The sequence below is a fragment of the Schistocerca gregaria genome, chromosome 1 (genome assembly GCF_023897955.1).
Source record: "Schistocerca gregaria isolate iqSchGreg1 chromosome 1, iqSchGreg1.2, whole genome shotgun sequence".
Taxonomy (NCBI): Eukaryota; Metazoa; Arthropoda; class Insecta; order Orthoptera; family Acrididae; genus Schistocerca; species Schistocerca gregaria.
In genome coordinates this window covers 840,776,322-840,792,013 of record NC_064920.1, presented here as the reverse complement: position 1 = coordinate 840,792,013, position 15,692 = coordinate 840,776,322, and the positions used below count along the sequence as shown (strand labels likewise).

The window sequence follows — 15,692 nt, the reverse complement described above, 5'->3', positions numbered from 1 at the left end:
AGTTCTGTGCTGTTTGTATATTAAAATTTTTTTCATGTTATGTGATAGTTTGCACTGATATATTAGACTAAGATTGTTACATGTGTGTTACAGGGAAATTATCAGCCATGTAAAAAGTCTTGATACAACTCGTCCAACTACCATTGCTCAGCAGCAAAACTGGGAGAATGATCGTTCTGTAAGTTTAAATAATAGCATAACTACCTTGCTGGTGTCCAGTTCCTAGAGATCACTTGAATTTCAAAAAAAAGTTCCAGCTTTTCATTGCATGTGCTTCATTAACAGAGAAAATTAATTGCAGTGCATCTGTAATGTCAGTACATAAGTTGTACACTGATAGAATGTTAATATGGTGTTCTGATATTCATGTAGACATTATTGAAGAATCAAATGATCTCTTATATTCAAGGAGGGTGAAACATGTCATCAAATTTTTGTGCTGAAATTTTGACACAGACTAAAAACATGGTTATACAGAATTATGGTCCAGTAGAGTACCTATAAAGTAAATGGAAACTCTGAGAGACATAATACAAGACAAAAAATTACAAACTTATGAAGAAAATCACTGGGACAGATTGAAGCAGATACTTAAACTGGCTGATGATGGTACAAGTAATCAACTACAGTTTTGTACTGTGGCAACTAAAGTGCTGTTACAAATCAAACTTTTGTGAAGGTGAAGTGAGGGCTTCAATTAAAAGACATCTCATGGGTAGTTGAGGTATTGTTTACCAGGTATCTCCAACAAAATGCCCATTTCATTCACAATTAGAATTACAGAACAATCAACTAGTTGCCAAATGATGGTAAATTATGTATTTCTAATTGGTGACCAGTTCAGCTAATAGGCAAGTACCTCCTGAGCAGGGAATTAGTTTTATACATCCAGTAGCTTGAGGTTTGGCATTGCATTTATTTGAATTTAATTCTAGTAGTACATTGAAGGAAGGAATGTTGTTAGTAACTAAAAATCCTGAGGCAGAAGTTACTGTTGCAACTATCTACAGTTCATTGCATTTGTGCCTGTTGATAGTACACATAGTCATGTTTATGGTTGGATTTGTACTGTACATGCTAGACATTGTTCCTGTACTGTTAGTGTCTATAAATGCAATCTATACCAGAATATAGTCAGTGGTGTATGAGTAAACATAAGATTACATTATTGGGTGAGTCTTGCTCATCTTTGGTTTGTGTGATACCACATGCTAGGAGTCCATACTGATTCTACACATTCTTGTGGAATACCATAACATATGAGTGGTATACATTATAACACCATGTGGATTAAGTGTCTTGACTCCAATTTTAATGACATATGCTGCAAAAATGGATGTACTTGACTCCAAAAATACAGAATAGTGTCAGTCAGCAATAGACCTAAATGTATCTTTCAGTGGATAGTGAATGGTGATATTTGATAAAACAAATAAATTCGGTTGGTAATAGTTACAAAGCACATCAAACTGCTTGATATGATTTCTTGCTTGATATGAAGATTTTCGTATCACACCCTTGAGTGGCATTAAAATATATTCATTTTTGGATTAAGGAAATTTGCATTAGTCTAAATCTGAAATTCTATATTTGTATCACTCATAGGCAAGTGTAACATAAGCTCTAAAATTTTTACTACACCTTTATGTGAGTACTGTTTTTATGATTTTGTAGTGTTACAGGAAGACATTATGTACTTATACCATAAATAACGTTAAAATGGAAAAATTTTATGATTCAGTAAGAGGCATGAGTTAAAACACAGCAACAATGTAGTCTTCTAGTATTGCACTGACCTTTCCTGAAATGTGATTTATTTATGAGATCACCTAATTATAAAAACAACTACAACTGAAATATACCATACAAAATGTATATCAAAATACTTTTTATATGCCAGATATCTCTTCAAGGAAACCAGCAGATATGGTTCATTTAAATTTACTGATTTGCTTGTTTAACACCATTCTGATTTTAATCACTTCATTGTGTTTATTACTTTCTGACAGTGGAAATAATACTGGCGTCTGAATTTTGCAGAGTCAGTTTTTGGACATCATTGGAGTTAACCGTTACCTTGGGTGGTATGAGAATGGGGGACTTACAGAGACCATTCTGCCACAATTAGTGATGGAAATTGGCAACTGGAGGACAAAGTATAACAAGCCCATAATAATAACTGAATATGGAGCAGATACCATGGAGGGGCTGCATTTGGTAAGGAAATCTAAATCGAATATTGCTTCCAATTATTGGATCAGCATTGACTGAACAGTATCAGATATAGATAAAGTGTTAGATATCATTCTGATTTTCATTTTTAATTGTAGTATACATGATGTAGAGTAAAAGAAAATTAACATCAGCCACAAAATTTAGTACTATACAAGCAGTCACCAGTGCACTGATGCATATGTATTATTTTGGTTTCTGAATCTTCACCACTGAAAAGATCCAATCTTCCCACACAAAATAAGTGTAGGAGTCAGGAAGCAGTAGAGATATTAGGCAGATGGTCTGAAAACTTCTCAGCCTGATGGTGAAAATGAGAGTTTTTTTATTTCACTTCCTGTCTATTTTTAACATTATCTCTTTTAACACTGATACACCTTATCCACTTTATGTTGCAGTGACATTATTCCATCCCTTTAGAGACACTACCAAATACATATCTACAACTAAAATCACTGTTGCTTAGTCTTCCTGATCAGTAAGAAGAACTTTGAATTTTAGGAGGAGACATAACCCTGAGAGAGCCAAAACAGGGAATACGGTACAAATCACAGAATTTTCCCATTGCCAAGTCATTTTTATTGGTATATGGATTGTCTTAATGTAATATGACATTTCTTCTTCTGCAGACCAAGTCATTTGTCCTGAATTTTGATATCCAGATTTGTTAGAAGGTTACAATAATCTACCCATGTTTTCATTTACCTTTTTGAAGACAAACAGTTAACAGAACTCCTTTTATACACCAAAATACCAGTTTCCTTTCTGCAGTTGACACTGTCTTCATCTCCCACACATCTGAAGAAATGGCTTCTGTCCACTGTTTTCATCGTTGTTGTCATTCTGTTATATAGTGGGTGACTCTGTGTTTTATCCATTGTGATGTAATGATGAAGAACATTACTTTTGTTTTTACAGATAGGTGTATGTGTTAAATACTGTCCATAAATTGTTGTGTGAATTCATTTCTGATCAGCAGGGAGTAAATACAGGACCCATCTTGCAGAGAGCTTTCTTATGTGCAATTCTTAATGCAGAATGCAGTCAGGACATTCTTTTGAATCCTTAAAATCTTGTCAATTTCAGGCTCATCTATATACCAACTTCCAACATCAGACAGTGCACAGTTGCTAAACAATGTACACAACACTGCAGACAGTACATTTTGATCTCTTCATATTTATTGATACTGCTTACTACTGTGATGGCCAGCCTGTAATTAGTTATTTTAACATTTCATAGGTTAGTTCTTCATGCAAACTATGAGTGGTTTAAAAGAATCTTTCAAGTGGAAGCATAATAACTTTACATGCCAACAGCTGAGCAGTAACTGATTGATAAAATAGCAACAGTACTGCTTGGCTAGCAGGTGCAAACTCATTAAAAATTACATGATGAAACAAAGATTGTTTACAAGTTCACTGCTTGGCTCTGACTGATTAGTACATAGTAACCGTATACTTAAGCTGTCCAACTATGACTTGATACTGACTACACAATTTTGCATAACAAATGCAAGCCTCCAACTACTATTGAACACCAATTTTTAGATGTGCATATTACAGAAATTACAAACTGAGAAAATACTATGCTATTCCATTTTAGATACTGAAATAAAATATAGGAAAATTAAAAGAAACAGAGATACAATAGGTATTGAAGAAGAGTTGTATATGGCAAAGTTATCATAATTGTTTTATGGGATGGCTGTTTAATATCCATGGGGATTGCCAAAGTTCAATGAAACGTTTTGAGAGAATGAAATTTTCTACTTGTAATAATTAACAAAGTTACTGGTTAGATTTTGGAAAGAATTACATTTTAAGGTTTGTAAACTCTGGAACATGAAAATTTTAGCATGAATAACTTTTGAAATAAAACACTGGAAAGGTCAGACTGGGATATAAATAATATTACAAAAATTGTTAATCACCATACAGATGATGTGTTGTTGCAGAGAGGCACAATGAAAAGACTATTACATACTATACTTTTGGCTGAAGCCTTCCTCAGAGAAGAAAACACACAGAGCACATAAGTAGGCACACCTCATGTTTACATGACCACTATCTCTGGCTGTTATGATCAGAATGCAGCTCCTGTGTTGAATGAAAACACCAACCAGAATGGGCCAGGGAAGGGAGAGGAATAGCAGGATACAGATGGGGGAGGGGGGGAGGGGGATAGAACAAGGCTGTCTGGTGGAGCTTACAGGGACTATATGACAGTAGGAAAAGGCTGCTAGGCACAATGTTGGGAGGGGGAGAAGGGTAGGTTGTCAGGAGAAAAGGAAAGGAACAGAGAAAGAAGACAAACAAAACTAGTGGATGCATTGGCAGAGAGTGGTGCACAGTGAATATGAGAGGACATTAGGGAGGAGATGATAGGACAGAGGGGGCAGAAAATGTTGGGAGGAGGGTGTTGGTACAGAAAGTTATCATAGGTTGTGGCCGGGATAATTTTGGGAGCAGAGAATGTGTTGTAAGGATGCAGTTCAGAGAAGCTCGTAGAGTACAGGGGGTTCCAAGTGACCCAGATTGTGAAGCAACCAGTGAAATCGAGCATTTTATATTCAGCAGCATATTGCCCTACAGTCGTGTCCACTTTGCTCTTGGCAGTGGCCATTCATCGTTGTGGACAGCTGGCTGGTAGCCATATCAGTATAAAAGGTTGTGCAGTGACTGCAGGAAGGTGGTATATGACATGCCTACTTTCATAGATTGCTCAGCCTCTGATGGATAAGGTAAGCCTGTCACTGAACTTGTACAGTAATTGCTGGGTGGATGGACTGAGTAGGGATTGCACCTGGGTCTTCCACAGGGATATGTATTAGAAGTGGTATTGAGATGGACTAAGATGCTGTTGAGGTTGGGTGGGTGACAGAACACTTCTTTAGAAGGGGTAGCAAGGATCTTGGTTAGAATGTCCCTCATATCAGGGGATGATGATAGACAATCAAAGCCCAGATGGAAGATGTGGTTCAGTTGTTCCAGTCTGAGGTGATATTGAATGACAGATGGGGTGCTCCTTGGTAGCTTTTCTTGGGGGTGGTCAGAGAAATGGTGGTATGTGGAGATATGGCATAGGAAATCTGTTTTTGCACTAGGTCTGGGGGTTAGTGTCTGTTTTTGAAGGCCTTTGGGAGACTCTCAGCATACTGTGCAAGGGAGTTCTTATCATTGCAAATATGCTGTCCCCAGGAGACTAGGTTGTATGGAAGAGATATTTTGGTGTAGAAGCAATGGCTGGTACTGTCTCTGTCCTACCACTTCCTCCCAATTCACAATCCCACACTTTCATTGTGTGCCTCTCTCTGCCAGCACACCAACTGATCTTTTCCCCTTCTCTAGTCCACTCTTCACATCCTCACATTCTCCCTCCCTACACCATCCTGATGATGTACCTAGCAGCCTTGTCCCACTACCATCTTATCTCTGCACACCCTGCCAAACAGCCCTCTCTCTCTCACCCATCCATATATCCTGCTATCCCTCCCACTTCCACGCCCTCCTCCCTTCCAGATATGCTAGTTCAATCCTAAAACAAATAATTTTTAACGCTATGGAATTTTGAAATGCACATATTCTGCAGATACCATAAATTGTGAATATTTCTTTAAATAAGATATTTGCATCAGAACTAAATATACCATACCAGTATCATCAGTATCAGATAACTTCCCTGTGCATAATAAAGTTTTAGTGAAATTATTATTTTGCATACAGTAACTATCATATATGTACTACTACTAAAAAATCAGAAAAGAAAAGAAATATTTGCATCAGTTCTTGCATTGGAGAGAGTGGAATAATCCCACCTTGCTCTGTTACCAATTTACTCACTGAACCTTATTCAAATCAGCAGTCTATAGTCAGCTGCTTGGTGAAATGACTTGCAATTTCACACACATCCTGTTGAATGCTGTACCACCCTCTAGGGAAAAAGTATTGTAATGATGATTTTTCAACCACCTTTATATTACGCCTTGCAAGAACAAAGATTCCAAGACTTACCAAGCGGGAAAGCGCCGGCAGACAGGCACATGAACAAAACACACAAACACACACACAGAATTACTAGCTTTCGCAACCGATGGTTGCTTCTTCAGGAAGGAGAGGGAAAGACGAAAGGATGTCTGCTTGTGTCTGTGTATGTGCGGATGGATATGTGTGTGTGTGTGTCTGTGTGTGTGTGTGCGAGTGTACACCTGTCCTTTTTTTCCCCTAAGGGAAGTCTTTCCGCTCCCGGGATTGGAATGACTCCTTACCCTCTCCCTTAAAACCCACATCCTTTCATCTTTCCCTCTCCTTCCTGAAGAAGCAACCATCGGTTGCGAAAGCTAGTAATTCTGTGTGTGTGTTTGTGTGTTTTGTTCATGTGCCTGTCTTCCTGCTTGGTAAGTCTTGGAATCTTTGTTTTTAATATATTTTTCCCATGTGGAAGTTTCTTTCTATTATATATATATATATATATATATATATATATATATATATATATATATATATATATATATATATATGATGTAAATAAAATAGAAAGAAACTTCCCCATGGGAAAAATATATTGAAAACAAAGATTCCAAGACTTACCAAGCGGGAAAGCGCCGGCAGACAGGCACATGAACAAAACACACAAACACACACACAGAATTACGAGCTTTCGCAACTGGCAGTTGCTTCGTCAGGAAAGAGGGAAGGAGAGGGAAAAATGAAAGGATGTGGGTTTTAAGGGAGAGGGTAAGGAGTCATTCCAATCGAATTACTAGCTTTCACAACCAATGGTTGCTTCTTCAGGAAGGAGAGGGAAAGACGATAGGATGTGGGTTTTAAGGGAGAGGGTAAGGAGTCATTCCAATCCCGGGAGCGGAAAGACTTCCCTTAGGGGAAAAAAAGGACAGGTGTACACTCGCGCACACACACACACACATATCCATCCGGACATACACAGACATAAGCAGACGTATCTTATGTCTGTGTATGTGCGGATGGATATGTGTGTGTGTGTGTGTGTGTGTGCGAGTGTACACCTGTCCTTTTTTTCCCCTGAGGGAAGTCTTTCCGCTCCCGGGATTGGAATGACTCCTTACCCTCTCCCTTAAAACCCACATCCTTTCGTCTTTCCCTCTCCTTCCTGAAGAAGCAACCATTGGTTGCGAAAGCTAGTAATTCTGTGTGTGTGTTTGTGTGTTTTGTTCATGTGCCTGTCTGCCGGCGCTTTCCCGCTTGGTAAGTCTTGGAATCTTTGTTTTTAATATATTTTTCCCATGTGGAAGTTTCTTTCTATTTTATGAACCTCATAAATCGTATTTTTTACAGTTTTAATAATGTTTATTATGACTCTTTTCTGTAGTGCCTACTGAGGACACTGGCAATATCTGTATTCAGCTCATTGCGCATGATGTTTCCCACTTACTTGATTTCTGTAAATACTCACTACTGATATAACTTCACTGATATTTTCTTCAAATGCTATTGTTTGAACTTTGCATGAAAATCTTTGAGACCAGCAGTTTTCTCAAATTTATACTACTGTCTCTTGCTTCTCTACACACCAACAAATATATAAAATGAGTACCAAATTGCTTACATTTGCATGTTAACTACAAACAGCTGGATTTCTTTGGTGATATTTTCACATGGCATGCTTTTGTAGGACAGCTGACATGTAAGTAATATTTTCATGTATAATTTCATGTACCACTGCAGTCATAAATGTTGTTCATAGTATGTGTTTATTTTACTGATATCTGTGTATTTTATTGACCTTTCTCATGTCAAATGCAAAAGACATTCTACTAATTTGTTCCATATAACAAAAATTGGATGGAATACCCCAGAAAAGAAGATATTGTTCTAGATAATGGACATTCACATTGAGGCATTTATGTCACGGCACAAGTCTCTATAGAAATCTGCCCCCTGCAAATGCAGCCACTAGTTTATACTGGCACGTAGTTTGACAGCAGTATCAAAGAATTGTTTAGCAAGCCATGTCTTCATTGCTGGGGAGAAGTGGTAGTCACTCAGCACCAAATGTGGGCTGTATGATTGATGATCAAACACCTCCCATCCAAAACACCATAGGACCTCTCGTGTGCAGTTAGCCATGTGTGAATATGTGTTGTCATGAAAAAAAACATAACTTTTGCACAAAGTTATCCTGACTCTTGTTTTTCTTTCACCCTGGGGCTGACAGGATGTAGGAAGGGGAAATTGTTGGTTGTAGGATGCAACCTGAGGTCCTTACACCTGCCACCCAAAAGTTTCCCCTTCATCTGTCTTGCCACTCCAGTTTTTCATCCTGATGTCACCTTCAGTTTATGCTGCTCCTCACCAGCCATTACAACTACACCTGCCACCCCTCCCTCCAGCATTCCTAGAAACCAAACTGACCTCCCTCCAAGCCACTTGACACCCAACCCCAGGCCTTCTCCCCACCTACTGTCTCCCTCTCCCTCTAATGTCCCCACCTGATACTATCCCCACTGCAACTAGCCACCTACCACAAAATACCTTTGGCACTGTCACTCTACCCACTAACTCCAAAAGCTAGCAAGTTTTCCTTCTTTGGTGTGTGCCTATCAATAACTCAACACTTCTACTTTTTGGTGAGTGGTCTCATTTAATCCTAAATTATTTGAAGGGCTTATATCAATCGTTGTAGAAGTCCAATTTTGTTCATTTTGAGATACAGACTCCTGAAGTTAGATGAATGCTGAAAAATCTGCAGTTGAGATACCAGAAATAATCAAGTATATGGCTTGTTGCTAGAGATGAACCTTTCTTTCTATTTGTTTGGATCATTAATTTCAGCAGCATTATAGGCAGAAAAGTGGAGGTATGGAGCTGCACCACTATTGAAATAAAATAAATTGAACATTGTATATAAATTTATTAATTCTTTTATTGCAAATAATTTTTATTACAGTTTTGATGTACACCTTCTTATTAAATTCACATGTATAATTGAACTACACTGTCAGATATGTTTCAGGTCAATTGGTTTCTGTAAAAATAAGGATTACATTCTTCATCATCATCATCTTCTTCTTCTTCTTCTTCATGCTCCAGACCACTGTCTTTTGTTTGTAGAGTAAGGAAATAACTATGTTTGGTAGCTGGAATATAAGGGAGCAAATCAAGCATATCCTGCTTTTTCTTTTTCAGCACTTTTCTCATGTATGGGTAAAGTTGTGAAACTGCAATAGTACCACATTCGTGTGGTCTCCCTCTACCATGTTTGGAAGCAAAGTGCAGGATGTGGAATTCAATGTCATCATTCAGTGTTTCCTTCTGCCTATCAAAATGCATCCAATTCATTTTCAACTAATTACATAGAACATACTCCTCATTTTGATTCCTTCTTACCACAGTATTTTGTAACTGTTTCAGTGTTAAAAAGTCTGAATGCTTCATTTCTGTGCACAGAAATATACTTTTTCTGCCAGTTTTCCTAATTGTTTCAAAAATATCATCTGGGGAAAACATAAACTCTTTGTTATTTAATTGGTTTTCTATCTTGGCAAAATACCTGTCATTTGGCAGGTATGAGTGACCTGGGAGCAGGAACTTTAAATAAATAATGTTGACATGAAATTGAGGAGATTGTGTGACTTTCATTAGTGTTAGAGCAATGTTTATGTTCCTGTTTCTTCCACCACACATGTCACTGTATGCAACTACCTATTTTTGAGAAGTGACATACTTTTCAATATGTTTGAATAAACAGGTACCAATTTCTTGTCAACCCCTTGATCCAGATGCTTCATCCTGAATATACATTTGGATTTTGCCATCAGCTAAATTGTGGCATTCAAAATTATACACGTACATGTTTCTTTTGTAGAACAATATCAAGGTTGTCAGTTTAGAAAATGCAAGTGCTTTTTGCAGGTCAAAGGTAAACACGAACATCTGGGGATCTGCCTCTTTACTACATGATCTGTCTGTAGCCATTGCTGTTCTTTCAGCTTCAGCCCTCCTAAGGGGAAGTTCCTTTTCAGTTAGGCTTTCTTTTTTATTCTGCATTGGTAGAAGTGTCGATTCCAAAGCTCAATTTGTCACAAAAAGAGCAAGTGTGTTTCTGTGGTGGTCAAAATGACAGGTTGAAGTCTTTGTTGAAGATTTTTTGATAGATGTTCTCCCCCACAATTTCTTTATTCTGAGACATGCATTTATATTTCTACAAATCTTACATTTTGGCGACACATACCTCAAGATTTAAAAACATTTTGTGGGGATTATCCTTCCTTGCATAATGGCTCTCAGAAACTGGCAAGTTTCCTTTACATCATTTATAAGACCTTCTGGTGCAGATAATTTGTTCTGATGTTTACCCCTTCCATCAAGGTGAGGTGAACCTTCTTCCTTACTTTTTGTTAAAAAGTTAGAGAGTTGTCTATTAGAAATGTCAAAAGTATTCAAGAAACTTTTTGCATACTATTGCACAGTTTCTGTTCACATGTAATCTATATTCAGTTTTTCTGAGAACCAGAGCCATATCTTGGCCATCGGCAGTTAACTGAATGATATGTGCATAAACAATTCAGATAACTAGTTTGGCAAATAATATCACCCATTGTCCAGAAATTGTCAAAAAATCAAATAATGTCTTCCTCTCATCCTCTGAAATTTTATTGAGACATTTATGTGCACACCCATAGTCCACATTGTGAAATGTTTTTGGAGGAATTATTTTACCAGTTACTGTGATGTGTAACTCTCCAGTGTTCCATTTTTTCTTTCAAATATGCTTTTCATATGTGTCTGTTTTCCTTGCACCCTTCTTGCTTTGAGTACGCTTCCTGTTTCCCTGCATATTTGCGGCTGCACCGTTCACACAGGCATCAGTAACAATGTCTCCTGCTTCATCATTTTTTGCACTTTCATTGGATGTTTCATCATCATCTGTACTGGTATCTAGAGAGAAAGTAACACAAGTTATGGTTTAAGCAGCACCACATGATTGAAAACACATGCATATGTGAAATACATTAAGATGGACACCCTCATTTTCTATTGTTACTGTCAACATAACCTTCATTCTCAAATATTCCTTTTTTGGAACAAAATGACTATAGTGCTGGGATAAAAATAAGTAATTCTTTTTACCTGAAACCATTTGAAAAAGTGGATCATCAATTGTATCACTGTCACTTGATAATGGTACGGAATCCATCATCTTCACAAGAAATAGCAAACACTGCAATGCACAAAAGCACACGGATCTTGTACCACTACTGAAATAAATTCCTACTTGCTTTCTCTAATGGGTCAGCATTGAGGTGCACTCTGTTGACAGCAGGATGAAGCTGGAGCTGTCCCACTATGCAAATAAATTACAAACCACTTGTGTGAGTATGTACATGAGCGTAACTCTATTTTTTTTTTTTTAAAGTGGATTTGTTCCACTATTGAAATAAGCCCTTCATTTACATTCTACAAGAACTTTCCTTCAACAATCATACAGAAATAGTAAAGAATGTAGGTAAGAGTTTGTATGGTAAACTTAACTATGCAATTAGGTAGAGTGTGAGGAGAGAATGGTGGAAAAGTACTACTGAAACCTGTTTAGCCTCCAAAAAACACCAAATTATTTTATTTTGAGACCATTGTTGTTCTCAACACAAAAACCAATTGAATCCACACACATTCATCACCATTAAGCTTAATACAAGTATATAAGAATTAAATACATGCTCCACCAGCACTAAAAAAATTTATAATAACAAGGGTTATGGTACACAACTTACAAAAAGGAGGTGGTTTCTGTTACCAAGCCTTGATATACATACTACCTGTTAAGATGATGTAAATTGGCAGCTTTTTCCCAGGGCATTAAACTAGTCATAACTGGTAATTGAAACATCTGAAAAACTCCCCTAAAACATGGAAATGTATAAGGTATACACAATAATAAAAATATGAAAACAGACAACTCCAGATTACACACAAGTTTACAAAAACAAGAGACTTTCAGATATCAGAATAAATATTTATGAAAGTCTCATAATATCAATTGAAACAATTATTGACAACTAAGAACCCTAGCGTAGGCTGTAATTAGTGCCAACACCAAAACACAATTAGAATAATGCATAATATAGTGTACACATACATGGATAATACACATGTATAAAACACTTCTTAAGCCCAATGGCAGTGATTTACAATTTTTAACATTCTGGCAGAGGAACTATAATCATTATAATGGAAAACACAACCAGAGCCAGACAGCACTGCTACAAAACTGAAAGAACACTGAAACTCAACAAGTTACGAGTGGTGTTCAATAAGTAATGAAACTTTTTTTCTGAAGTTGGCTTGTTTTATTCAGGATTCAAATGCACTATTTTATTCGCCACTCTTTTGACTACAAAACCCTATTGAACCCTATTGAAATAAGCCCTTCATTTACATTCTACAAGAACTTTCCTTCAACAATCATACAGAAATAGTAAAGAATGTAGGTAAGAGTTTGTATGGTAAACTTAACTATGCAATTAGGTAGAGTGTGAGGAGAGAATGGTGGAAAAGTACTACTGAAACCTGTTTAGCCTCCAAAAAACACCAAATTATTTTATTTTGAGACCATTGTTGTTCTCAACACAAAAACCAATTGAATCCACACACATTCATCACCATTAAGCTTAATACAAGTATATAAGAATTAAATACATGCTCCACCAGCACTAAAAAAATTTATAATAACAAGGGTTATGGTACACAACTTACAAAAAGGAGGTGGTTTCTGTTACCAAGCCTTGATATACATACTACCTGTTAAGATGATGTAAATTGGCAGCTTTTTCCCAGGGCATTAAACTAGTCATAACTGGTAATTGAAACATCTGAAAAACTCCCCTAAAACATGGAAATGTATAAGGTATACACAATAATAAAAATATGAAAACAGACAACTCCAGATTACACACAAGTTTACAAAAACAAGAGACTTTCAGATATCAGAATAAATATTTATGAAAGTCTCATAATATCAATTGAAACAATTATTGACAACTAAGAACCCTAGCGTAGGCTGTAATTAGTGCCAACACCAAAACACAATTAGAATAATGCATAATATAGTGTACACATACATGGATAATACACATGTATAAAACACTTCTTAAGCCCAATGGCAGTGATTTACAATTTTTAACATTCTGGCAGAGGAACTATAATCATTATAATGGAAAACACAACCAGAGCCAGACAGCACTGCTACAAAACTGAAAGAACACTGAAACTCAACAAGTTACGAGTGGTGTTCAATAAGTAATGAAACTTTTTTTCTGAAGTTGGCTTGTTTTATTCAGGATTCAAATGCACTATTTTATTCGCCACTCTTTTGACTACAAAACCCTATTGAACCCTATTGAAATAAGCCCTTCATTTACATTCTACAAGAACTTTCCTTCAACAATCATACAGAAATAGTAAAGAATGTAGGTAAGAGTTTGTATGGTAAACTTAACTATGCAATTAGGTAGAGTGTGAGGAGAGAATGGTGGAAAAGTACTACTGAAACCTGTTTAGCCTCCAAAAAACACCAAATTATTTTATTTTGAGACCATTGTTGTTCTCAACACAAAAACCAATTGAATCCACACACATTCATCACCATTAAGCTTAATACAAGTATATAAGAATTAAATACATGCTCCACCAGCACTAAAAAAATTTATAATAACAAGGGTTATGGTACACAACTTACAAAAAGGAGGTGGTTTCTGTTACCAAGCCTTGATATACATACTACCTGTTAAGATGATGTAAATTGGCAGCTTTTTCGCAGGGCATTAAACTAGTCATAACTGGTAATTGAAACATCTGAAAAACTCCCCTAAAACATGGAAATGTATAAGGTATACACAATAATAAAAATATGAAAACAGACAACTCCAGATTACACACAAGTTTACAAAAACAAGAGACTTTCAGATATCAGAATAAATATTTATGAAAGTCTCATAATATCAATTGAAACAATTATTGACAACTAAGAACCCTAGCGTAGGCTGTAATTAGTGCCAACACCAAAACACAATTAGAATAATGCATAATATAGTGTACACATACATGGATAATACACATGTATAAAACACTTCTTAAGCCCAATGGCAGTGATTTACAATTTTTAACATTCTGGCAGAGGAACTATAATCATTATAATGGAAAACACAACCAGAGCCAGACAGCACTGCTACAAAACTGAAAGAACACTGAAACTCAACAAGTTACGAGTGGTGTTCAATAAGTAATGAAACTTTTTTTCTGAAGTTGGCTTGTTTTATTCAGGATTCAAATGCACTATTTTATTCGCCACTCTTTTGACTACAAAACCCTATTTTTCAACACAGTCTCCATCTATTGTGATGGCCTTATGCCACCTTAGTGAGAGGCCTGAATGCCCGTATGCTACCACTCTCTTATCAACACTGGAACAAACACCTAGCTGCATCAGCAAATGCCCCATCACCCATGTACTGCTTTCCATGGAGTGCACCCTTCATTGTGCCAAACAAATGGAAGTCAGAAAGTGTGAGACCTAGACTGTAGAGTGGATGAGGCAGAACAGTCCAATGAAGTTACTTGAGCTCCTCTCAGGTGAGCAGACTTGTGTGAGGTATTGTGTTGTCATCAAGAAGGAGAAGTTCATTTGCATTTTTGGGGTGATGAAAATACTGAAGTTCATTCTTGGATTTCCTGAGGGTAGCAGAATATGCTTCAGAGTTGATCACTGCACCATGAGGGAGGATATCAGTCATTGCCATGCCTTTACTGGCTGAGGCTGTGGCTTTGAACTTTTTCTTCGGAGGAGAGGTGGTGTGGTACCACCCCATGATTGCTATTTTTTTCTCATTCAAAGTGATGAAGCTATATTTCATCACCTGTGATGATTTTTAAAAAAAAACTGAAGCAAGAAATTTGTTGCACTTTATGATCTTTTGTTAGGTGTCAAAGAACCCAGAGGGTGTACACCTTTGAGTACTCCAACTATTGAATGAGTGTGTCAGCACTGGCAGCAGAGATGTCAAGATGTGCAGAGAGTTCTTAGATGGTGATCTGTGAACCACCTTGAATGAGAGTGTCCACATATTCCAACACTGCAAGGGTCACAGCTAACTGCAGCCAATGAGCACACGGGAGATCTACATTTACATCTACATTTATACTCTGCAAGCCACCCAACGGTGTGTGGCAGAGGGCACTTTACGTGCCACTGTCATTGCCTCCCTTTCCTGTTCCAGTCGCGTATGGTTCGCGGGAAGAACGACGGTCTGAAAGCCACCGTGCACGTTCTAATCTCCCTAATTTTACATTTGTGATCTCCTCGGGAGGTATAAGTAGGGGGAAGCAATATATTCGATACCTCGTCCAGAAACACACCCTCTCAAAACCTGGACAGCAAGCTACACTGTGATGCAGAGCACCTCTTTTGCAGAGTCTGCCACTTGA

At 37.2% G+C, this 15,692-nt stretch overlaps 1 protein-coding gene across 1 annotated transcript in view; it reads left to right on the top strand.

The window, feature by feature from the left end:
* The window catches only part of LOC126272412 (beta-glucuronidase-like), a 136,106-nt gene that overhangs the window by 105,071 nt on the left and 15,343 nt on the right, over positions 1-15,692 (top strand). The window contains exons 10-11 of the mRNA XM_049975250.1: positions 94-178; positions 2,041-2,217. Of these exons, the coding sequence (XP_049831207.1) occupies positions 94-178; positions 2,041-2,217 (262 nt within the window). The remainder of the gene's footprint in view (positions 1-93; positions 179-2,040; positions 2,218-15,692) is intronic.